A 25850-nucleotide genomic window follows, 5' to 3' on the forward strand; every position below is an offset into this window, starting at 1 on the left:
GGTACAAGGGTAAATCCCTGCCTGCTGGCTCCGCCCACTAGGCGGTGTATAAATGTGTGTGCTCGCCGGTGCTGCAGCCATTCTGGTTCCAGCTCCAGGAGGCACAACACCTTGCTCAATAAAGCCTCGATTATTCCACCATTCTCGTCTTTGTGGTAATTGATAGTGCGTCAATTTATTGAGCAAGATTTTTTCAACGATGGATCTCCGCATCAAGCCTGATCGCCTGCAGCTGAGCCGTCAAGCAGCCAACGCTACGTCCACCTTTGACCACTGGCTAGCCTGCTTCGAAAGCTGCCTCCGAACAGCCGCTGAGCAATCCTCAGACTCGCAGAAGCTCCAAATCCTCTATTCACAAGTGAGCCCTGACATTTTCCCCCTCATCCAGAATGCGCCCACCTACCCCGAAGCGATGGAGCTCCTGAAGGGACATTACGTTCAACCAGTCAATCAAGTATACGCCAGGCACCTCCTGGTCACGAGACAGCAACTCCCCGGGGAGTCTCTGGACAATTTCTGGCGTGCCCTGCACATCCTAGGTAGGAACTGTGACTGCCAGGCAGTTTCGGCAGTCCAGCACACCGAACCTTTAATTAGAGACGCTTACGTCACAGGCATGAGGTCTGCGTACGTCCGCCACGTACTGGAAGGGGGTAAGCTCGATCTTGCGGGAACTAGGCAGCTCACTAACTCGTTAGAAGTGGCCTCCCGTGACGTTCAGTCCTATGCCCCCGACCTCGCTGCACCCTCGTGGGCAACGTGGGCCCCACCAGCTGCCGACTCCAGCTCACCGCAAGCCTGCGCCGCGCGGCAGCCAGCCAACTCTGGGGGGCCCAAGTGTTATTTTTGCGGGCAAAACAAACACCCCAGGCAGCGCTGCCCGGCGCGGAGCGTGACCTGCAACGGGTGTGGGAAGAAAGGACACTTTGCTTCTGTTTGCCAGGATCGTTCGGTCGCCGCTGTTTCCAGGCCCGGCGTTGCTACACCCCCCACGTGCGACCCAGGGGCGCCGCCATTGTCCCCTCCGCAAGCCACGTGCGGCTGGTGGGCGCCGCCATCTTCCTCATCACAAGCCACGTGAGGCCCGTGGGTGCCGTCATCTTTGATGCCATCCGCCATGTGCGCCTCGTGGGCGCCGCCATCTTCGCCGCCATTTTGGACGGCGTCTCAGGACCCCTGCTCGTCCGGCTGTTCTTCGCCCGCCGCTACCTCCGCCACCGCTGACCAGCCCGGGACCTCCCAGCATCTGCCGTAGGTCGCCTCTATCACCCTGAATCAGTCCCGGCCCCGCAACCTCACGACCGCGACGACCACGGTGAAGATCGATGGGCACGAGACGACCTGCCTTTTTTACTCCGGGAGCACAGAGAGCTTCATCCACCCCACTACGGTAAGGCGCTGCTCCCTCGCGGTACACCCCATCACCCAGAAAGTCTCCCTGGCCTCCGGATCCTATTCTGTGGAAATCCGGGGGTACTGCATCGCGACCCTCACCGTCCAAGAGCTGGAGTTCAGCAACTTCCGGCTCTACGTTCTCCCCCACCTCTGCGCTGCCCTGTTACTCGGCCTGGACTTCTAGTGCCATTCCCAAAGCCTAACTTTAAAATTCGGCCGACCACTCCCCCCCCCCCCTCACCGTCTGCGGCCTCACAACCCTTAAGGTCGACCCACCTTCCCTGTTTGCGAACCTCACCCCGGATAGCAAACCCGTCGGCACCAGGAGCAGACGGTACAGTGCCCAGCACAGGACCTTCATCAGGTCGGGGGTCCAAAGGCTTCTGCGGGAAAGGGTCATTGAGGCCAGCAACAGCCCCTGGAGAGCTCAAGTGGTGGTCGTGAAGACTGGGGAGAAGCACAGGATGGTCATCGACTGCAGTCAGACCATCAATCGGTACACGCAGCCCGATGCGTACCCCCTCCCCCGCATATCTGACATGGTCAATCAGATTGCACAGTATCAAGTCTTTTCCACAGTGGACTTGAAGTCCGCCTACCACCAGCTCCCCATCCGCCCGGAGGACCGCTAATACACTGCGTTCGAAGCAGATGGCCGCCACTATCACTTCCTTCGGGTTCCCTTCGGCGTCACTAATGGGGTCTCGATCGTCCAGCGAGAGATGGACCGAATAGTTGACCAGTACAGACTGCAGGCCACTTTCCTTTACCTAGACAACGTCACCATCTGCAGCTACGATCAGCAGGACCACGACGCGAACATCCAAAAATTCCTCCAGACTGCTAAACTCCTTAATCTCACATACAATAAGGAGAAATGCGTGTTCCACACCAATCGCTTAGCCATCCTTGGCTATGTCGTGGAAAATGGAGTCCTAGGGCCCGACCCCGACCGCATGCGCCCCCTCCTGGAACTCCCTCTCCCCCACTGCCCCAAGGTCCTGAAACGATGCCTGGGAATTTTCTCCTATTCCGCTCAGTGGGTCCCTAATTATGCGGACAAGGCCCGTGATGCTCGATCAATAACTCCTGAGATGAGATTGGAGACAATTGAAGGCTTTGTTGCACTAGATGTTTCCGCCAGCAGCGGAGGTACAGAATGCAGCTGCTGAGGAGACACGGGCTCTTATACTCCGCCTTACTGCGCGGAACCAGCAGGCAGGCTTCACCAATGAAGTAGCAGTCTCAGGTACCTCCCACACCAATGGTCTTACAGCATTATTCAGGGTACCGTAATACCCCTAATACCGACTACCACATTCACCCCTGTTTAAAAAAAAGAGTCCGGCGGGGGTGGTGGTCTTGCGTTATACAGTGGTAGAGGTGTAGGTTATGGTGGTACACGGTATACATTAGCACAGTGTTTTGCCTCGTTACATGTCGCAACTATTTACAGTAATTATTTACAGTCAGAGTGAAGCAATTAGTCGATCGGGGGCCCTGGTCATCCTCTGCGATCGTCGTAGCTTCGGCAGTGATGCAGGCGCCGGCTCGGGCATCCGTGGCTCCGGGAGTGTGGCTTTGGTTTCTTCGGTATCTTTATCACCCCTAGATGGGACCAGTGGAAGGACCGATCCACCTGGGAAGGGGGCGGCTGTGGGGTGCGCCGGTGGGAGGGAGGATGGGGTCGGTAGTGGAGGTGTGGGTGGAGATCCAGCGGGCGCCAGGTCCCGTAGGGAGACCGTATCCTGTCGGCCGTCGGGGTACGCCACGTAGGCGTATTGAGGGTTAGCGTGCAGGAGGTGGACCCTCGCGACCAATGGGTCCGACTTGTGCGTCTGCACGTGTTTGCGGAGCAGGATGGGTCCGGGAGTTGCCAGCCAGGTTGGGAGCGAGGTCCCGGAGGAGGACTTCCTAGGGAAGACAAGGAGACGTTCGTGAGGGGTTTGGTTGGTCGTGGTACACAGTAGTGATCGGATGGAGTGGAGAGCATCCGGGAGGACCTCCTGCCAGCGGGAGACTGGGAGACTCCTGGGCCGTAGGGTCAGTAGGACGGTCTTCCAGACCGTTCCATTCTCCCTCTCCACCTGCCCATTTCCCCGGGGATTGTAACTGGTCATCCTGCTCGAGGCAATGCCCTTGCTGAGCAGGAATTGACGCAGTTCGTCGCTCATGAAGGAGGACCCCCTATCGCTGTGTATGTAGGCGGGGAAACCAAACAGCGTGAAGATACTGTGGAGGGCTTTTATGACGGTGCGGTCATGTCAGGACAGGGGATGGCGAATGGGAACCGGAAGTACTCGTCAATCACGTTCAGGAAGTACGTGTTGCAGTCGGTGGAGGGGAGGGGCCCTTTGAAGTCCATACTGAGACGTTCAAAGGGATGGGAAGCCTTTATCAGGTGCGCTTTCTCTGGCCTGTAGAAGAGCGGTTTGCACTCCGCGCAGATTTGGCAATTCCCGGTGGCGGCCCTGACCTCCTTGTTGGAGTAGGGCAGGTTTTGGGTCTTAACGAAATGGAATACTGCTCTGCCGGGTGGCAGAGGTCCTCTTGGAGGGCCCGGAGGCGGTCCATTTGTGCGTTGGCACATGTGCCACGGGATAGGGTATCAGGAGGCTTGTTTAGTTTCCCCGGACGATACAAGATCTCATAGTTGTAGGTGGAGAGCTCGATCCTCCACCGTAAGATCTTATCGTTCTTTATCTTGCCCCGCTGTGCATTATCGAACATGAAAGCAACTGACCATTGGTCAGTGAGGAGAGTGAATCTCCTGCTGGCCAGGTAATGCCTCCAGTGCCACACAGCTTCTACTATGGCCTGGGCCTCCTTTTCAACTGAGGAATGGCAGATTTCTGACGCATGGAGGGTGCGGGAGAAGAAGGCCACGGGTCTGCCCGCTTGGTTGAGGGTAGCCGCCACGGCTACATCAGACGCGTCGCTCTCGACTTGGAAGGGAAGGGACCCATCGATTGCGTGCATCGTGGCCTTTGCGATGTCCGCTTTGATGCGGCTGAAGGCCTGGCGGGCCTCTAACAACAAGGGGAAGCCTGAGGATTGGCTTAGTGGGCGGGCCTTGTCCGCATAGTTGGGGACCCACTGGGCATAATACGAAAAAAATCCCAGGCAGCATTTCAGGGCCTTGGAGCAGTGGGGGAGGGGGAACTCCATGAGGGCGTGCATGCGTTTGGGATCTAGCCTATGACTCCATCACGCACTACGTAACCAAGGATGGCTAGGTGGTCGGTGCTGAACACGCATTTGTCCTTGTTATATGTTAGATTAAGGATTTTTGCGGTATGGAGGAATTTTCGGAGGTTGGTGTCGTGGTCCTGCTGGTCGTGGCCGCAGATGGTGACATTATCGAGGTACGGAAACGTGACCGCAAATCGTACCGGTCAACCATTCGGTCCATCTCCCGTTGGAAGACCGAGATTCCATTTGTGACACCAAAGGGAACCCTTAGGAAGTGGTAGAGCCGCCCATCTGCTTCGAATGCAGTGTATTTGCGGTTGCTAGGGCGGATGGGGAGCTGGTGGTAGGCGGATTTTTAGATCCACCGTGGAAAAGACCTTGTATTGTGCAATCTGATTGACCAGATCAGATATGCGGGGGAGAGGGTACGCATCGAGCTACGTATACCTGTTGATGGTCTGACTATAAGCGATGACCATCCTATGCTTCTCCCCAGTCTTTACAACCACTACTTGAGCTCTCCAGGGGCTGTTGCTCGATAACACCTTCCTTCAGTAACCGCTGGACTTCCGAACTAATGAAGATCCGGTCCGGGGAACTGTACCGTCTGCTCCTGGTGGCGACGGGTTTGCAATCCGGGGTGAGGTTCGCAAACAGGGAAGACGGATCGACTTTGAGGGTCGCGAGGTTGCAGACAGTAAGGGGGGGTATAGGGCCGCCGAATTTAAAAGTTAAGCTCTGGAGGTTACATTGGAAGTCTAACCCTAGGAGCATGGCAGTGCAGAGGTGAGGAAGGACGTAGAGCCAGTAATTTTTAAACTCCCTTCCCTGGACCGTGAGGTTCGCTATGCAGAACTCTTTGATCTCTACCGAGTGAGACCCGGAGGCCAGGGAGATTTTTTGGTTGACTGGGTGAATAGGAAGAGAAAGCGCCTTACCGTATTGGGGTGTACGAAGCTCTCTGTGGTCCCGGAGTCAATCAGGCAGGATGTTTTATACCTGTTGATGAGCGCGGTCGACGTCGCAGTCGAGAGTGTTCGGGGCCGAGACTGGTCCAGGGTCACCGAGGCAAGTTGTGGCAAAATTTGGATGTTTTCCTCGGGCGGTGTTTGGTCATCCGAGTCGGGGTCCTGAGAGTCCAGCCAAGATGGCGGCGCCCACTGGTCGCACATGGCTGGAGGTGTACAAGATGGTGGCGCCCGGAGGCCGCACGTGGCCCTGGAGAAGGAAGATGGCGGCGGAGAAGGAGGGTTGTGGTGGCAGTCCCGGTTTGCCCGCGACGACTACCCGGGCCTGGCATACTGCCATGAAATGGCCCTTTTTGCCGCACCCTTTGCAGATGGATGAGCGGGCCAGGCAGTGATGCTGGGGGTGCTTGGCTTGCCCGCAAAAATAGCAGCATGGCCCTCCCGGGGTTGTCTGGCAGTGTCGCAGCACAAGCTTGTGGGGGGATGGGGGATGCATCGGAGTCGGCCGTGGGGGGGTCCCACGCTGCCCAAGGGGCTGCCGCACGGTCAAAGACGTAAGCGCGGATGTTTCAGGTGGCCACATCCAGGGAGCTAGCAAAAGCCTGTGCCTCCTTGAGGTCTAGTGTCTCTTTCTCCAGCAATCGCTGGCGGATTTGGGAGGACAGCATACCTGCAACAAAAGCGTCCCGGATCAAAAGTTCTGTGTGGCCGCTCGCCGAAACTTGCTGGCAGTCACAGTTCCTCCCTAACACCAGGAGCGCACGGTAGAACTCCTCCAGCGATTCCCCGGGGATTTGTCGCTTTGTCGCCAGCAGATGTCGGGTGTAGACCTGGTTTACAGTGTCCTTTCAGCAGGGTAATTGCAGCCTCAAAATCGTCTGCATCCTCGATGAGGGTGTAGAACTCTGGGCTCACCCTCGAGTAGAGGACGTGCAGTTTCTGGTCCTCCGTAGGTTCAGTCGTGGCGGTCCTGAGGTACCCTTTGAAGCACGCCAGCCAGTGTTTGAAGGGTGCCGCTGAGTTAGCCGCGTGGGGGCTGAGTTGCAGACACTCCGGCTTGATTCGGAGCTACATTCTTTAAAACCTAGTGCAATAAATTGATGCTCAATCAATAACTCTTGAGACGAGATTGGAGACAATTGAAGGCTTTATTGCACTAGATGTTTCCCCCAGCAGCGCAGGTACAGAATGCAGCTGCTGAAGACACACAGGCTCCTATACTCCGCCTTACTGGGCGGAACCAGCCGGCAGGCTTCACCAATGAAAATAGCAGTCTCAGGTACCTCCCACACCAATGGTCTTACAGCATTATTCAGGGTACCGCAATACCCCTAATACCGACTACCACAGCCCGCACACTCATTCAATCCACAGTTTTCGCCCTGGCGGCCGAGACCCGCCAGGCCTTCAACCACATCAAGGCAGACATCGCCAAGGCCACGATGCACGCAATCGACAAGTCCCTCCCCTTCCAGGTGGAGAGCGATGCATCGGACATAGCTCTGGCCGCCATCCTCAACCAGGCGGGCAGGCCCGTGGCCTTCTTTTCCCGCACCCTCCATGCCTCCGAAATTCGGCACTCCTCTGTCGAAAAGGAGGCCCAAGCCATTGTCGAAGCTGTGCGACATTGGAGGCATTACCTGGCCGCCAGGTGATTCACGCTCCTCACTGACCAACAGTCGGTTGCCTTCATGTTCAATAATACACAGCGGGGCAAGATCAAAAATGACAAGATTTTGAGGTGGAGGATCGAGCTCTCCACCTATAATTACGAGATTTTGTAAGGCCCGGGGAAGCTCATCGAGCCCCCGATGCCCTATCCCGCGGTACACATGCCAGCGCACAAGTGGACTGACTCTGGGCTCTCCACTATGACCTCTGCCACCCGGGGGTCACCCGGTTCTTCCATTTCATCAAGGCCCGCAACCTGCCCTACTCCATCGAGGAGGTCAGGACCGTAACCAGAGACTGCCAAGTCTGCGCAGAGTGCAAGTCACATTTCTACCGGCCAGATTGAGCGCACCTGGTGAAGGCCTCCCGCCCTTTTGAACCCCTCAGCATGGACTTCAAATGGCCCCTCCTCTCCACAGACTGCAACACGTACATTCTGAACGTGATTGATGAGCAACTCCCGGTTCCCTTTTGCCATCCCATGCCCCGACATGACTTCTGCCACGGTAATTAAAGCCCTGCACAGCGTTTTCACTCTGTTCGGTTTCCCCACCTACATCCACAGCGATCGAGGAACCTCAGCGATCGAGGAACCTCTTTTATGAGCGATGAGCTGCGTCAGTTCCTGCTCAGCAAGGGCATTGCCTCGAGCAGGACTACCAGCTACAACCCCCGGGGAAACGGGCAGGTGGAGAGGGAGAACGGGGCGGTCCTGCTGGCCCTGCGGTCTAAAAATCTCCTGGTCTCCCGCTGGCAGGACACGCTCCACTCCATCCAATCACTCCTCTACACTGCGACTGCCGAGACCCTTCACAAACGTGTGTTTGCCTTCCCCAGGAAGTCCACCTCCGGTGTCTCGCTCCCAACATGGCTGACGGTTCCCTGACCCATCCTCCTTCGGAATCATGTGCGGACCCATAAGTCGGACCCCTTGGTCGAAAAAGTCCACCACTTACATGCTAACCCGCAGTACGCCTACGTGGCACACCCCGACAGGAGCCAAGACACAGTCTCCCTCCAGGACTTGGCACCCACTGGATCCCCACCCCCGACCTGACACTGCCGCCCCCCCGGTTGCCTCTTTCACCCCCGTGCCACTCACCCTCCCTCCAGCGAACCTCACCGCAGCCCCCATCCCAGCAGGATCCGTCCTCCCACTGGTTCCACTCAGGGGTGACGAAGACGAGGACAACACGCTCCCAGAGTCTCAGGTGACCAAGTCGGCTCCCACATCACCACTAGGACTGAGGCTATCGCAGAGAAGGGTCAAGGCCCCCCGACAGACTGAACTTGTAATATTTTCCACCCCCAACCCCCCCCCCCCCCCCCCCCCCCGCCGCCGGACTCTTTTTTTTTTTAAACAGGGGGTGAATGTGGTAGTCACCACTAGTAGTGTATTACATGTATTACGGCATTGCCCGTATATTGGAGGTACATGGGTAAATCCCTGCCTGCTGGCTCCGCCCACTAGGCAGTGTATAAATGTGTGTGCTCGCCGGTGCTGCAGCCATTCTGGTTCCAGCTCCAGGAGGCACAACACCTTGCTCAATAAAGCCTCGATTGTTCCACTACTCTCGTCTTTGTGGTAATTGATAGTGCATCAGTAGGGTTGCCAACCCTCAAGTTTGTCCTGGTGGGGTCAGGAAATAAAAATAATCTCTGGGACATTACTGCAAGAATAACCACAGAGACATTAAAATATCGTCTGTCCCGAGCACCCGGGTTTGATCCCGGCCCTGGGTCACTGTCCGTGTGGAGTTTCACATTTTCCCCATGTCTGCGAGGGTCTCACCCCCACAACCCAAAGATGTGCAGGGTAGGTGGATTGGCCACACTAAATTGCCCCTTAATTGGGGAAAAAAATAATTGGGTACTCTAAATTCGTTTTTAAAAAAAGATTTTAAAATATATTGTCTGTCTTTTTATCTTCTCTCTGCACTTTGGTTTATTAGTCATTTTTTAAAAATGGTGCTGGGGTGGTTATTTGATTAAAACCTACAGGAGAATGTCTAACCCAAGTTGCCAACAATAACGGCAGCATCCAAACAGTTTGAGGAAGGTAGAATCAGACTGTCAATCCTAACTGACAGCAATCCTTGGATAGTGCAGTTTGAACACTCAATGTTTCTTACGGAGCGGCAACATTTAGATTTCTGAAGGATTAATATGAGCACTTTTAGTGTCAGCTCTGGCTGAATCGATCGCACTCTTGCCTCTGAATCACAAGGTTGTGGGTTTGAGGCCCTCTCGAGAGGCTGGACGTTTAATCCAGTGAAGTTCAGTACTGAGAGAGTGCTGCACGATGGGAGCTTCTGTCTTACTCACATAAGATCTATACCGAGTCTGCCTTTCTCCGATTAGATGTAAGAGATTCCACAGAACTATCCTGAAGAAGAATGGAATATGTCGCCTGGTGTCCTGGTCAATATTTATCCCATAACCAACATTATTTAAACATATTTACCTCATTGGGCTTCATTGGGCTGTAAAGTGCTTTGGAATGTCATGAAGTCACAAAAGGTACTTAACTGACATCCCTGCATTTCCGTCAGCGGGTATCTGATGCTTCTGGGACTTTGACCGCTGTTAGTCAATCAGATCGGCTAGAAGCTCTGAGGGCAGTAATTCAGCCTTTCTGAGGGGTTGGAGTCTGACCCTCATTTGTTTCGGCTGCCCTGAGCAAAGGCGGCCCCCGAGCAAAAACTGGACACACTCCTAACGCATTACCCCCCAACCCGCCTATTGTTTCCCCCCCACCTGCCTTGTTTCCCCCCCCCCCCCCGCCCGCCTCATTTCCTCCAGCTGCCTCTTGTTTCTCCTGCCAGCCTCTGGTTTCCCCCTGCCCGCTTGTTTCCCCCCCCTGCCCGTCCCTTCCCCAGCCCTGCCTCTTCCCGCAACCCCAGTCTCTTCCTGCAAACCCCCCCCCCTTCCTGCAACCCCTGCCTCAGCCCACAACCCCCACCTCTTCCTCCCCCGCCTCTTTCCCCCCTGTCCCGATCTCTTAAAATACAGCCCGTGAGTTCAGATCTAGGGCATGGAAGAACTTGAGAGCAAGTTTGTCCCTTTCTTACACAAATTCTTACTGTTGACGCCATAATTCAGAAAGTTGACCTTTTAAGTCAAAAGCTGCTTCTGACACAGTCTGACTGGAATTTTATTTGCTGTTCTTGATAAGTATATAGTTTGGGTTCCTTCAGGACTTGTGTGTGTTCCTGGCTCACGATGTCCTTCTGAAATAGTTTAGCCATCTCACCGAAATCCCACAATGTGCCTGAAATACAATCCTAGAGAATTTGTTTTAACAGAATATCTGACAAGACAGAAGACAGACTGAAGCCGAACTCACAAATAGATTCACGTCCTGGAACTCCAAGTTGGCTCAGAGGCATGTAAACAAAAGTTGCTGTTAATTTTGGTTCAGTGAAATGCAGTTGGAAAGATTGGGAGGAAAGAATGATGCAGTATTTGTAAGCATGGGGCTAGACTCCTCGGAAATGTCACATATTTGTGAACTTGGAGACCTAGCCTGGAATTTGGGCTGGCCTCAAGTGTAAATATAATTGAACAGAAATAGCCCATGCGTCAGTGATAGTAACAGAATCACAGTTAAAAAATAAATCTATTCATTTTAAACAATATCCGGACATAGGAAAAAATGTTATAAAAGAATCTTTTAAAAATGGAAGTCGTGTCACAGATTTGAAATTATCTTTATTTCCAGTAGAATACATTCATGAAAACATTTTCCAATAATGAAGTCTATATTTAACATGCCAGTGCCTCACTGCTTTGGTGTTCTTACCCATCACGAGGTATGTACTAAGCATCGACCAAAACGTAGGCCAGGCCTCAAGGATAATCTGGGCCAATGGGATAGATGATCCAGCCTTTTACATTTGCTCTGTCACCAATAACTTCACCCCCCCCCCCACTCACTCCATTCCACAGCTCCCCCTGCCCCGCCACCCTCCACATATACCTAACTCTTAGTCACGGCAGAGGGGTCAGCAATTGGGGCGGTTGAGCCAGTCCAAATCCTTCCAGTCTCGCCCCTCCCTATCTCTGTACCTTCCTCCAACCTTCTGAATTCTGTGTTTCTCCATCTTAAGCCTCTTGTGCATCCCCACTTCCTTTACCCAGTCACTGGCACTCCAGACATCCAGGCTCTGAGCTTTGGAATTCCCTCGCAAAAGCTTTCTGCCTCCCTGATGTTGCTTGCAACCTACCTTTTTGACAAAGCTTGTGGCTACCCTGTCCTAATATCTCGTTCTTTTCAACAGTGTCAAATTTGTGTCTAATCATGCTCAAGTGAAGCACCGTCAGAGCTGCGATCCTTCCGCTCAGATGTTAAACAGCTATCCGCTCTATCTTCTTAAGTGGATGTAAAAGATCACGGAGCACTACTTCAAAAGACAGAGTCAGGGATTTCTCCCCAGTGTCCTGGCCAATAGCTATCCCTCAAACAACATCACCAAAACAGATTATCTGGATCATTTATTTCATTGTTGTTTGTGGGAACTTGCTGTGATTCCTACATTACAAAGATGACTAAACTTCAAAAACGTTCTTCATTGACCATAGGTTGTGAAAGGCACAATGTAATCTTTCTTACTTGCCGGAACCAGTCTCACAGTGCAGCACAACGCGAAGAAATGGTCCCGGAAATGATGCAACGGGAGGTTTAAGATGCAAAAGAAAATCTGAACAGAATCAATGAAATTCCACCACATTAGGAAACACAGAATCCGAAATAATTTATCAATTGGATCCAAAGTCCCTCCTTTATTCCATACAGGCACCTGAAGATATCGTCAGAGCCATTCATGTGATCCCTGACAAATTCGTACCAAGGCGATATGTGCAAAACTGCTAATATGGGGAACTCATGTCCCATTGTCTCAAGTAGTGGTTTAAAAGGATGGCTACACTTAGTTGGCAATTATAGACTGCCAAAGTCAGAGGTCATGGAGTACATCTCAAGTCTGTCCACTTGACAGGTGAGAGTACATACTACAGGCGATTTGGAGTAGAGCAAGTGGGAGAAAACATTGGGCGTACGGTGTCAACTGAGGAAACATGGATCCCACTCATTTAGTTACATTACTGAGCTCTTATCCTTTCATTCTTAGAAACTTAGTGTTCTTGGGCGTCCCTTGCCATCTCTTTAGATAGAGACAGAATATTAAGGCGGTCTGAACATTAACATGGGTCTGCTTCAGCGGGAACACATCCCAGCTGGTGTACACATTCTGGACTTCCTTTGCTCCAACTTGGGCAGTGCTGCCCTCAGCAGCACAGGCTCTAAGTTCTGGAATTCACTCCCTAAACATCTCCATCCCTCTCTCTTCCTTAAAGCCGACCACTCTGACCAATGTTTCGATCGCTTGGCCTCGCATCTCCTCACGTGCCTCGGTGTCAGTTTGTATCTGATAACGTCCCTGTGTAGTACTGTGGAAAAGTTTACAATGCCGCGGGGCGCTATATAAACGCAAATTGTTGAGGTATCATTGAATAACCTCACCACATCTCTTTGAACAGGCAAAATCTATGACCCAAAATCTATGTCTTGGGGTGTTTTGAAGTCTTACGAAGCTAATCAGCAGAGGAGTTGGTTTTCTTTCCATGCTCTTTCGTGCCACAGAGTTCCATAGCAACAGGAAAATATCCTGCCACACAGGCCCAGAACAAAGAGTTTCTTTCATTCAGAGAGCAAGGCTAATGCCACACAGGCATTTCAGAGAGTTACTTTTGATTACAGCTGGCCTTGCGACAGTAGCAGCTTCAGTCAATAGTAGCTTGGCACTGAGAAATGAGTCACGGGTACATGGTACTTTCTGAAGACGCCAACGCACTATTCCTTTCCCTTTGGTTTGCCGCCAAATCCTTTCAGGAACTTGAGTCGAAATTTGCTTTTCTTCTTCAAGTCCGGTTCTGTCTCCTTGCCGACGTCTGTCAAAGAGGGAAGAGGCAGAGGGGAGCGAGGCGGAGGAAAATGGCGGAGGGAGAGGAGACGGTGAAAGAGAAAAGGGGATGGAAAAACCAAAGGGGTTTCAAGAAGCAAGGAGAAGGAAAAAATTAAAGTAGGAGGGAGGGATGGGAAGGAAGTCGGGGAAGAAGAGATGTGTGTGAAAAGAGGGCAAGAAATAGTAAGGAGAAAGAGTACTGAAACTTAGTACTTTTCATATTAAAAAAACACAAGTTTCATGAAAAAAATTTTATTCCTTACCCATCCTGCTAATCATGGCTGCCATAATCTGATCTTCTTCCATTTCCCTGTAAAGAGAGAATGCGTCACAGAGTTATTTTCCTCAACTTTACACAATCTCTTTGTCAAAGTGGTAGATATGCCCCAGCTGCCAGTTCCTCTATACACACCCTCGCTCATTGTTCAATGGGCGGTTTCGGTGAATGTTTGCACCATCAGAAATTGAGAAAGAGGCTGAATGATATCAGAATCAAAAGGTAAAGCTGATGGAAGGAGGGCGAGTACACTCCTCCAGACCACCACACCAGGCAATGATCGGCAACGTCCATAGGTCCTGCCCTCGCTCCATCACACTGGCAAGACCAACTGTCAGTGAGGATCCTCCCAACAGTTCCTGCTAAAGACTGAAGCACTGCATTTGGCCTGTTAAAGATTATCGTGAAAGCCTGTATGTCATGTGTTTAGTTGTGTGTTTGGCCAACTCCGTATAATTTACCATCAGAGAATAAATTCAAATTAATATGGAAAAGAAATACTGCTGATTAGAGCCTCTCACTTAGACTGTCCCCACCACCATCCTGTAAGGAGGTACCTGGCTTCCACTCAGTGCCATCCTTTCTATGCCTCACTACATACATAGAAAGATGCGTGCAGACAAGTGCGCACAGATAGACAGCCAGGTGGACACAGACGAACAGACATCCATGCGCAGACAGGCGCTAATGCATAGACACCCATGTGCAGACAGGTGCCCATGCACAGACACCCATGCGCAGACAGGTACCCGCGCACAGACACCCATGTGCAGACAGGTACCCGCGCACAGACACTCATGCGCAGACAGGTGCTGATGCATAGACACCCATGTGTAGACAGGTGCCCATGCACAGACACTCATGCGCAGACAGGCGCTGATGCACAGACACTCATGCGCAGACAGGCGCTGATGTATAGACACCCATGTGCAGACAGGTGTCCGCGCACAGACACCCATGCGCAGACAGGTGCCCATGCACAGACACCCATGTGCAGACAGGTGCCCGCGCACAGACACTCATGCGCAGACAGACGCCGATGCATAACAGACACTCATGTGCAGACAGGTTCCCACGCACAGACACTCATGCGCAGACAGGCGCTGATGCATAACAGACACCCATGTGCAGACAGGTGCCCGCGCACAGACACTCATGCGCAGACAGGCGCTGATGCATAGACACCCATGTGTAGACAGGTGCCCATGCACAGACACTCATGCGCAGACAGGCGCTGATGTATAGACACACATGTGCAGACAGGTGCTCGCGCTCAGACACTCATGCACAGGCAGGCGCTGATGCAAAGACACCCATGTGCAGACAGGTTCCCGCGCACAGACACTCATGGGCAGACAGGTGGCCATGCACAGACACTCATGTGCAGACAGGTGCCCGCGCACAGAAACTCATGCGCATACAGGCGCTGATACATAACAGACACCCATGTGCAGACAGGTTCCCGCGCACAGACATTCATGCGCAGACAGGTGGCCATGCACAGACACCCATGTGCAGACAGGTGCCCGCACACAGACACTCATGCGCAGACAGGCGCCGATGCATAACAGACACATGTGCAGACAGGTTCCCACGCACAGACACTCATGCGCAGACAGGCGCTGATGCATAGACACCCATGTGTAGACAGGTGCCCATGCACAGACACTCATGTGCAGACAGGCGCTGATGCATAGACACTCATGTGCAGACAGGTGCCCGTGCACAGACACTCATGCGCAGGCAGGCGCTGATGCAAAGACACCCATGTGCAGACAGGTTCCCGCGCACAGACACCCATGTGCAGACAGGTTCCCGCGCACAGACACTCATGCGCAGACAGGTGCCCATGCACAGACACCCATGTGCAGACAGGTGCCCATGCACAGACACCCATGTGCAGACAGGTGCCCGCACACAGACACTCATGCGCAGACAGGCGCTGATGCATAGACACCCATGTGTAGACAGGTGCCCATGCGCAGACACTCATGTGCAGACAGGCGCTGATGTATAGACACTCATGTGCAGACAGGTGCCCGTGCACAGACACTCATGCGCAGGCAGGCGTTGATGCAAAGACACCCATGTGCAGACAGGTTCCCGCGCACAGACACTCATGGGCAGACAGGTGGCCATGCACAGACACTCATGTGCAGACAGGTGCCCGCGCACAGACACTCATGCGCAGACAGGTGGCCATGCACAGACACTCATGTGCAGACAGGTGCCAATGCACAGACACTCATGCGCAGACAGGTGCCCATGCACAGACACCCATGTGCAGACAGGTGCCCATGCACAGACACCCATGTGCAGACAGGTGCCCGCACACAGACACTCATGCGCAGACAGGCGCTGATGCATAGACACCCATGTGTAGACAGGTGCCCATGCGCAGACACTCATGCGCAGACAGGCGCTGATGCATAGACACCCATGTGTAGACAGGTGCCCATGCACAGACACTCATGCGCAGACAGGCGCTGATGCATAGACACCCATGTGTAGACAGGTGCCCATGCACAGACACTCATGCGCAGACAGGTGGCCATGCACAGACACTCATGTGCAGACAGGTGCCAATGCACAGACACTCATGCGCAGACAGGTGCCCATGCACAGACACCCATGTGCAGACAGGTGCCCATGCAAAGACACCCATGTGCAGACAGGTTCCCGCGCACAGACACTCATGGGCAGACAGGTGGCCATGCACAGACACTCATGTGCAGACAGGTGCCCGCGCACAGAAACTCATGCGCAGACAGGCGCTGATACATAACAGACACCCATGTGCAGACAGGTTCCCGCGCACAGACACTCATGCGCAGACAGGTGGCCATGCACAGACACTCATGCGCAGACAGGCGCTGATGCATAGACACTCATGTGCAGACAGGTGCCCATGCACAGACACCCATGTGCAGACAGGTGCCCGCACACAGACACTCATGCGCAGACAGGCGCTGATGCATAGACACTCATGTGCAGACAGGTGCCAATGCACAGACACTCATGCGCAGACAGGTGCCCATGCACAGACACCCATGTGCAGACAGGTGCCCATGCACAGACACCCATGTGCAGACAGGTGCCCGCACACAGACACTCATGCGCAGACAGGCGCTGATGCATAGACACCCATGTGTAGACAGGTGCCCATGCGCAGACACTCATGCGCAGACAGGCGCTGATGCATAGACACCCATGTGTAGACAGGTGCCCATGCACAGACACTCATGTGCAGACAGGCGCTGATGTATAGACATTCATGTGCAGACAGGTGCCCGTGCACAGACACTCATGCGCAGGCAGGCGCTGATGCAAAGACACCCATGTGCAGACAGGTTCCCGCGCACAGACACCCATGTGCAGACAGGTGCCCATGCACAGACACCCATGTGCAGACAGGTGCCCGCGCACAGACACTCATGCGCAGACAGGCGCCGATGCATAACAGACACATGTGCAGACAGGTTCCCACACACAGACACTCATGCGCAGACAGGCGCTGATGCATAACAGACACCCATGTGCAGACAGGTGCCCGCGCACAGTCACTCATGCGCAGACAGGCGCTGATGCACAGACACTCATGCGCAGACAGGCGCTGATGTATAGACACCCATGTGCAGACAGGTGTCCGCGCACAGACACCCATGCGCAGACAGGTGCCCATGCACAGACACCCATGTGCAGACAGGTGCCCGCGCACAGACACTCATGCGCAGTCAGACGCCGATGCATAACAGACACTCATGTGCAGACAGGTTCCCACGCACAGACACTCATGCGCAGACAGGCGCTGATGCATAACAGACACCCATGTGCAGACAGGTGCCCGCGCACAGACACTCATGCGCAGACAGGCGCTGATGCATAGACACCCATGTGTAGACAGGTGCCCATGCACAGACACTCATGCGCAGACAGGCGCTGATGTATAGACACACATGTGCAGACAGGTGCTCGCGCTCAGACACTCATGCGCAGGCAGGCGCTGATGCAAAGACACCCATGTGCAGACAGGTTCCCGCGCACAGACACTCATGGGCAGACAGGTGGCCATGCACAGACACTCATGTGCAGACAGGTGCCCGCGCACAGAAACTCATGCGCATACAGGCGCTGATACATAACAGACACCCATGTGCAGACAGGTTCCCGCGCACAGACATTCATGCGCAGACAGGTGGCCATGCACAGACACCCATGTGCAGACAGGTGCCCGCACACAGACACTCATGCGCAGACAGGCGCCGATGCATAACAGACACATGTGCAGACAGGTTCCCACGCACAGACACTCATGCGCAGACAGGCGCTGATGCATAGACACCCATGTGTAGACAGGTGCCCATGCACAGACACTCATGTGCAGACAGGCGCTGATGCATAGACACTCATGTGCAGACAGGTGCCCGTGCACAGACACTCATGCGCAGGCAGGCGCTGATGCAAAGACACCCATGTGCAGACAGGTTCCCGCGCACAGACACTCATGGGCAGACAGGTGGCCATGCACAGACACTCATGTGCAGACAGGTGCCCGCGCACAGAAACTCATGCGCAGACAGGCGCTGATACATAACCATCACCCATGTGCAGACAGGTTCCCGCGCACAGACACTCATGCGCAGACAGGTGGCCATGCACAGACACTCATGTGCAGACAGGTGCCAATGCACAGACACTCATGCGCAGACAGGTGCCCATGCACAGACACCCATGTGCAGACAGGTGCCCATGCACAGACACCCATGTGCAGACAGGTGCCCGCACACAGACACTCATGCGCAGACAGGCGCTGATGCATAGACACCCATGTGTAGACAGGTGCCCATGCGCAGACACTCATGCGCAGACAGGCGCTGATGCATAGACACCCATGTGTAGACAGGTGCCCATGCACAGACACTCGTGTGCAGACAGGCGCTGATGTATAGACACTCATGTGCAGACAGGTGCCCGTGCACAGACACTCATGCGCAGGCAGGCGCTGATGCAAAGACACCCATGTGCAGACAGGTTCCCGCGCACAGACACCCATGTGCAGACAGGTGCCCATGCACAGACACCCATGTGCAGACAGGTGCCCGCGCACAGACACTCATGCGCAGACAGGCGCCGATGCATAACAGACACATGTGCAGACAGGTTCCCACACACAGACACTCATGCGCAGACAGGCGCTGATGCATAACAGACACCCATGTGCAGACAGGTGCCCGCGCACAGTCACTCATGCGCAGACAGGCGCTGATGCATAGACACCCATGTGTAGACAGATGCCCATGCACAGACACTCATGCGCAGACAGGCGCTGATGTATAGACACCCATGTGCAGATAGGTGCTCGCGCTCAGACACTCATGCGCAGACAGGCGCTGATGCATAACAGACACCCATGTGCAGACAGGTGCCCGCGCACAGTCACTCATGCGCAGGCAGGCGCTGATGCAAAGACACCCATGTGCAGACAGGTTCCCGCGCACAGACACTCATGGGCAGACAGGTGGCCATGCACAGACACTCATGTGCAGACAGGTGCCCGCGCACAGAAACTCATGCGCAGACAGGCGCTGATACATAACAGACACCCATGTGCAGACAGGTTCCCGCGCACAGACACTCATGCGCAGACAGGTGCCCGCGCACAGACACTCATGCGCAGACAGGCGCTGATACATAACAGACACCCATGTGCAGACAGGTTCCCGCGCACAGACACTCATGCGCAGACAGGTGCCCGCGCACAGACACTCATGCGCAGACAGGCGCTGATACATAACAGACACCCATGTGCAGACAGGTTCCCGCGCACAGACACTCATGCGCAGACAGGTGGCCATGCACAGACACTCATGTGCAGACAGGTGCCCATGCACAGACACTCATGCGCAGACAGGTGCCCATGCACAGACACCCATGTGCAGACAGGTACCCGCGCACAGACACTCATGCGCAGACAGGCGCCGATGCATAACAGACACATGTGCAGACAGGTTCCCACACACAGACACTCATGCATCAGCGCCTGTCTGCGCATAACAGACACCCATGTGCAGACAGGTGCCCGCGCACAGTCACTCATGTGCAGACAGGCGCTGATGCATAGACACCCATGTGTAGACAGGTGCCCATGCACAGACACTCATGCGCAGACAGGCGCTGATGTATAGACACCCATGTGCAGACAGGTGCCCGTGCACAGACACTCATGCGCAGGCAGGCGCTGATGCAAAGACACCCATGTGCAGACAGGTTCCCGCGCACAGACACTCATGAGCAGACAGGTGGCCATGCACAGACACTCATGCGCAGACAGGCGCTGATACATAACAGACACCCATGTGCAGACAGGTTCCCGCGCACAGACACTCATGCGCAGACAGGTGCCCGCGCACAGAAACCCATGCGCAGACAGGCGCTGATACATAACAGACACCCATGTGCAGACAGGCTCCCGCGCACAGACACCCATGTGCAGACAGGTTCCCGCGCACAGACACTCATGCGCAGACAGGTGGCCATGCACAGAAACTCATGCGCAGACAGGCGCTGATACATAACAGACACCCACGTGCAGACAGGTTCCCGCGCACAGACACCCATGTGCAGACAGGTTCCCGCGCACAGACACTCATGCGCAGACAGGCGCTGATGCAAAGACACCCATGTGCAGACAGGTGGCCATGCACAGACAGGAGTCCCCGCATACTGACAGGCGTCCCCGCACACTGACAGGCGTCCCCGCACACTGACAGGCGTCCCCGCACACTGACAGGCGTCCCCGCACACTGACAGGCGTCCCCGCACACTGACAGGCGTCCCCGCACACTGACAGGCGTCCCCGCACACTGACAGGCGTCCCCGCACACTGACAGGCGTCCCCGCACACTGACAGGCGTCCCCGCACACTGACAGGCGTCCCCGCACACTGACAGGCGTCCCCTCACACTGACAGGCGTCCCCACACAGTGACAGGCGTACCCATACACTGACAGGCGTCCCCACACACTGACAGGCGTCCCCACATACTGACAGGCGTCCCCACACACTGACAGGCGTCCCCACACACTGACAGGCGTCCCCACACACTGACAGGCGTCCCCACACACTGACAGGAGACCCCACAGATTGACAGGCGTCTCCACACACTGACAGGCGTCCCCATACACTGACAGGCGTGTGCAGACACAGGTATCTGCACATATCCTGGACAGGTGCTGTAATGGCAGACAACATATCTTATTGTAAGATATTTCTCAGATTGTTAAAGAAAAAGAAAACATAAAATATTCCTTTAGCCTTTACCTCTCATGCCCACTGAGCACCCCACACACATTCCCATTCAAACTAACCCATGCAACCTCTGCCCTGTACCCACCCCAAAACCCCTCAAACCCACCATGCCAACCGATGCCCACACAAGCACCCTCGGTGGCCCATTAAAGACCCAATGCCAACTTAGTCGCAACTCATGCCAGTCCATAGCCCCACCCATCAACCATTGCCCTTACATCCACCATGCCAACTCACCCAGTATCCGCAATGGATGGAACTCAGGACCCATGCAGACATGGGATTAAAATAAAATTCTATAAAGCAAAGTTCTAAGTATCTATAGCAGACTTCACTAGACAGAAACATTTCATCCATAAAAAGCCATTTACCATAATTACATTCCTTCAACTACATAAAGCCTTATAACCAAACTATTCCCCTCAAGAGTACAATCTTACGTACAATAATGCAGATGTTTATCAAGGGCACCTGACGTCTCAGAGCAATAGTCTCAAAAAATTACTACAGGCTAAAGGAGGCCATTTGGCCCATCGGGTCTGCACCTGTCCTCCGAAAGAGCACCCTATCTAGGCCCACTCTCCCACCCTATCCAGATAACCACATAACCCCACCTATTCTGTATTTTAACAGAACTAGCAGTCCTGTTGGAACTTTTCCCTTCTGCTGTGGAAAGTGACACATCTGCACCCCACTTGCGGTCCCTCAGATGTTTAGACTATTCTCTGGTCAGTCTTGGCATCCTTGAGTATCTTAACTCCCATTAAACTTGATAGCTGACCCAGGATAATGATAAGCAAACCCTTTTTCATTTCATGTGGTTGCTAGGCTTAACCAATGCCATCACTGGATCATGTGCATAGACTCACACTCACAGGATGAGGCCATGGAAGGTTCACCCAATAGTCCCACTCCCCTTTTCTTTCCTCATCGCCCTGAAAAACTTTCTCCTGCAAATATATACAAAATTCCCTTTTGAAAGTTAGGAAACCTGCCTGCACCATCCCTTCTGATAGTACATTTCAGATCACAACAGCTCGCTGAGTCAAGAGAAATGCTCATGTCACCCCTAATTAGTTTGCAGTTACTTTAACTATGTCTTCTTTACAAACCTCATTGTAGGCTTTAACTGACAAACAAATTTATTGAATATGAACAAGCAAATAGATAGCAGTAATGTATTTTATTTACAAGTGTCAATATTTTTTATGGATTCCTCATAAAAAGAAAATAACAAATGGCTTACAATTTCTATATCAAGCTTCCATAAATCTAGTTGTGTGATAGTATCCAATTTGGGTATTGCTGAATAAAAAATGGTTTGCCGAAGCTTTTTGTTTTGCACTCGTCAGGACAGCTACTCAAAATAAACCAACAGTAAAGACAATTTATATTGCATGAAGAGAAAGTACTGATTGGTTGGCAAGTCGACCCTGATTAGTAGAGTCGTTGACATGGAGAAAGCAGTAGAGCACAGTTAATTGCTTTTGTTCAAATTCAAACCAGGTAGATTGTCTCTAATTGCCAAGGCGTTGCCATGGGGAATGAACCAGGGAATGGCTGATCCTCAAGGTTTTGTTTAGTCGGAATAGGAGCAATGCGTGGACATGTTCTTTCTGTCTACAAAGAACAGGGCCCTGTATGTGCAAAAGATACTTTGCCTATCACACAAATGAGGATTGTGATATATGAATTTCTATGCCGGTGCGATGGCAGATATGTAGGCCGTAGGTTCTAACAACTGATGAATTGTATCAAACAACACATTCCTTCAGCTGTTTGCAACAGGCAAAGTACAGACCGTAAGTTAATTTGTGGCGGGTTTTTCAGGGAGTTTCGCGCTGGCTCTGTCGGCGAGTTCCCCACCGCTAGCCAATGACACTTAGTCACTTTTTGGGGCCTTGGTGAGTTCCTCACCGGTTGAACCGACACTTGTGTGGGTTTCCTCCGGGTGCTCCGGTTTCCTCCCACACGTCTCAAAAGTCGTGCTTGTTAGGTAGATTGGACATTCTGAATTCTCCCTCAGTGTACCCGAACAGGCGCCGGAGTGTGGCTACTAGGGGATTTTCACAGTAACTTCACTGCAGCATGGTAGCACAGTGGTTAGCACAGTTGCTTCACAGCTCCAGGATCTCAGGTTCGATTCCCGGCTTCGGTCACTGTCTGTGCGGAGTCTACAAGTTCTCCCCGTGTCTGCGTGGGTTTCCTCCGCGCGCTCCGGTTTCCTCCCACAGTCCAAAGATGTGCAAGTTAGGTCGACTGGCCATGATAAATTGCCCCTTAGTGTCCAAAAAAAAGGTTTGGTGTGTTACTGGTTTACAGGGATAGGGCGGAATGTGTGGGCTTAAGTGGGGTGCTCTTTCCAAGGGCTGGTGCAGACCCGATGGCCGAATGGCCTCCTTCTGCACTGTAAATTCAATGATTCTATGATTGCAGTGTTAATGTAAGCCTACTTGTGACACTAATAAAGATTATTATTATTTAGACTTTTTTTTAGCACTGGGGAGCTGAACTCAGAAATTGGGCCGCCATTTTGAAAGGGTGACCCAATCTCTCAGTGAGCTTGTGGGCCCCGGACACCCCCCACCCATGGCCAATGTCACCCCCCCCCCCACACACACACACACACACACACACACACACACACATGGACACTACCCCACACCCCCAAGTCAGAACACCCCACTATTGGGTCCCTGGGGGTCTCCCGGCCCCTACACTTCAAACCCTCCCCCTCCACCCTCATATCATGGACATGGCCCCCCTCGCCCCATTACCCCTGGCAGTGCCACCCTGGCACTGGGGCATCTTGCACTGTCAGCCAGTATGTGCTCCAGCTGGGTTGCCAGTGCCATCCAGGCACTTTGGGAGTGCCAGGGTGGCAGTGCCAAGGTGCCCACGTTGCAAGGGGACGGCCAGGGAGCAACTCTGCATTTACCCTGAGCACCCTGGGGTCTCCAATGGCCCAGAAGACCCCCGGCTGCTGTTCCACCTGGTCCACGTTTGGACCAGCACTGATCGGCACCCAGCTGCAGCCTCGCTGAGAGGCTAAAGAATCAAGGGAGTCTGGTGGATCCCATGCAGGTAGGTCGTAAGTAGGTTTGTGACCTAGATCTGCGAGTGGCATTCGGTCCCGCCCATTTGGGACGAAGTTCCGTCTCCGACGTCCTGCAGGACTTCGGAGAATCCCGGGAGGCACGTAGGCTGTCGGGAGGCCCATGGAGGCCTTTCCCGGCATTCACCGGCTACATTGCATTTGTTCATGAGCAAATATGAATTTGTGAGATTCTTTCTCATGCCATGGTATGTTTGTACTCTTGTCATTGTTTTGGACTGTCATTGTCCTTCATGTGCAGAGTTGTACCATGTTGTACAGGTCGTTGTTTCATTGTTGTTGTTTTTGTTGTTTCTGTCATTGTGTTTGTTTTCGTTGTTCTCGTTGTGCTTTGTGTTGTTGTTTTTGTGATTTCCGTTGTTGTTCTTGTTGTTTTCATTGTTCTTCTTGTTGTTGTTTTTGTTGTTTTCGTTGTTGTTCTTGTTTTTGTTGTTTTCGTTGTTGTTCTTGTTTTTGTTGTGCTTCTTGTTGTTTTAGTTGTTTCTGTTATTGTTCTAGTTTCGCTCAATGACTGATCTGTGTGGATGATTTGAGTCATTCTCAGAGTTATTGGTATCAGTGTCCTTTGTGGTATCTGGGTGCGATTCTCCGACCTCCCGCCGGGTCGGAGAATCCCTGGGGGGCAGCGTGAATCCCGTCCCGCTGCTCCGGCGCCGGCTGCCGTATTCTCCGGTGCCGTTTTTTGGGCGGGGGCGGGATTTACGCCACGCCGGTCGGGGGCCATTGGCAGCGGACCCCCCGGCAATTCTCCGGGCCCTGATAGTCCGAGCAGCCGTCAGTTCCTGACCAGTCCCGCCGGCGTGAAATGGACATGGCGGGACCTGGCTGGTAGGCCGTCTAGTGCAATCCTCGGGGGTGGCGCGGGGGATCCGGCCCCGGGGGGGGCACCCACGGTGACCTGGCCTGCGATCGGGGCCCACCAATCTGCGGGTCGGCCTGTACCGTGGGGGCACTCCTTCCTTCCGCGCCGGCCTCTGTAGGGCTCCGCGCCGGCGGTTCTGCGCATGCGCCAACTTCGGCACCGGTTGGCGCAGCGCCAACCCCTCCGCCGCCGGCCTAGCACCCGGGAGTGCGGAGGATTCCGCAACTTCCGGGTGGCACGATGCCTGAGTGGTTCGCGCCATTCTTGGCGCTGGCGTCGGGCCATCCCGCCAATTGCTGGAGAATTCCGCCCCGATGTTTCATTGAGCGTTTCGACATGAGGATTGTGAGAATGATCTGATGTTGCATTGATCCTGGTGACATCAGTCATTTGTGGTTTATGTGATTGCTCTTTGATTCCTTGGTGCTCCTCTTCTGGAGTCATTTCTGCTCGATTTGCTTCCTCGTTGATCTCTTGGTGCTCCTCTTCTGGAGTCAACGAAATAAAGATTTCAGTTTCTTGTGGGTTGTCAAGAGTGGATGAGGTGTTGATTGATGCAGTCTCACTGGACTCAAGAGTAGTTTTACTTTGATTGTTGAGTGCTTCTGTACAGACGAGCTGAGATCTGTCAGTCTCACTGTGATCTTGCACATCGTGTATGCTGATTGTGATCACTGTGTCAATATTCGTATATACAGTGGTTGGACATTCATCGTCTTCTTGATGTTCAAATGAGCTGGGTAAACTTTCATTGTCTGCTTCTGGTTGCTCAAATAAGGTGGATAGACCTTCATAGTCTTCTTCGTGCATGGTTATCGCTCTGGAGTCTTTAATTGCTTCCATCCTGGAGTCTGTCAACGAGCTCTCTTTGGAGGCTTGCGTCACTCTCTCTCTGGAGTCTTTCATCGCTCTCTGTGTGGAGTCGTGCAGTGTTCTCTTTGTGGAGTCGATCTGTGCACTCTCAATAGAGTCGGTCAGTACTCTTTGTGTGGCGTCGTTTTCAACGATCTGCCATTGCATCATGGTATTGGACTCATCTACCATGAGTAGAGTTGTGTTGAGCGTCTCAACCGTGTTGCTGATGCTTTTAAGATCATAT

At 53.4% G+C, this 25850-nt stretch overlaps 1 protein-coding gene across 1 annotated transcript in view; it reads right to left on the reverse strand.

Annotated features, from left to right (window-relative positions):
• Positions 1-10920: 10920 nt before the first annotated feature.
• The window catches only part of micall2a (mical-like 2a), a 165238-nt gene continuing 150308 nt past the window's right edge, over positions 10921-25850 (reverse strand). The window contains exons 14-15 of the mRNA XM_072481020.1: positions 13453-13499; positions 10921-13175 (exon numbers count right to left, since the gene is read on the reverse strand). Of these exons, the coding sequence (XP_072337121.1) occupies positions 13078-13175; positions 13453-13499 (145 nt within the window). The 3' untranslated portion in view covers positions 10921-13077. The remainder of the gene's footprint in view (positions 13176-13452; positions 13500-25850) is intronic.

Source organism: Scyliorhinus torazame, chromosome 17 (genome assembly GCF_047496885.1).
Source record: "Scyliorhinus torazame isolate Kashiwa2021f chromosome 17, sScyTor2.1, whole genome shotgun sequence".
Taxonomy (NCBI): domain Eukaryota; kingdom Metazoa; phylum Chordata; class Chondrichthyes; order Carcharhiniformes; family Scyliorhinidae; genus Scyliorhinus; species Scyliorhinus torazame.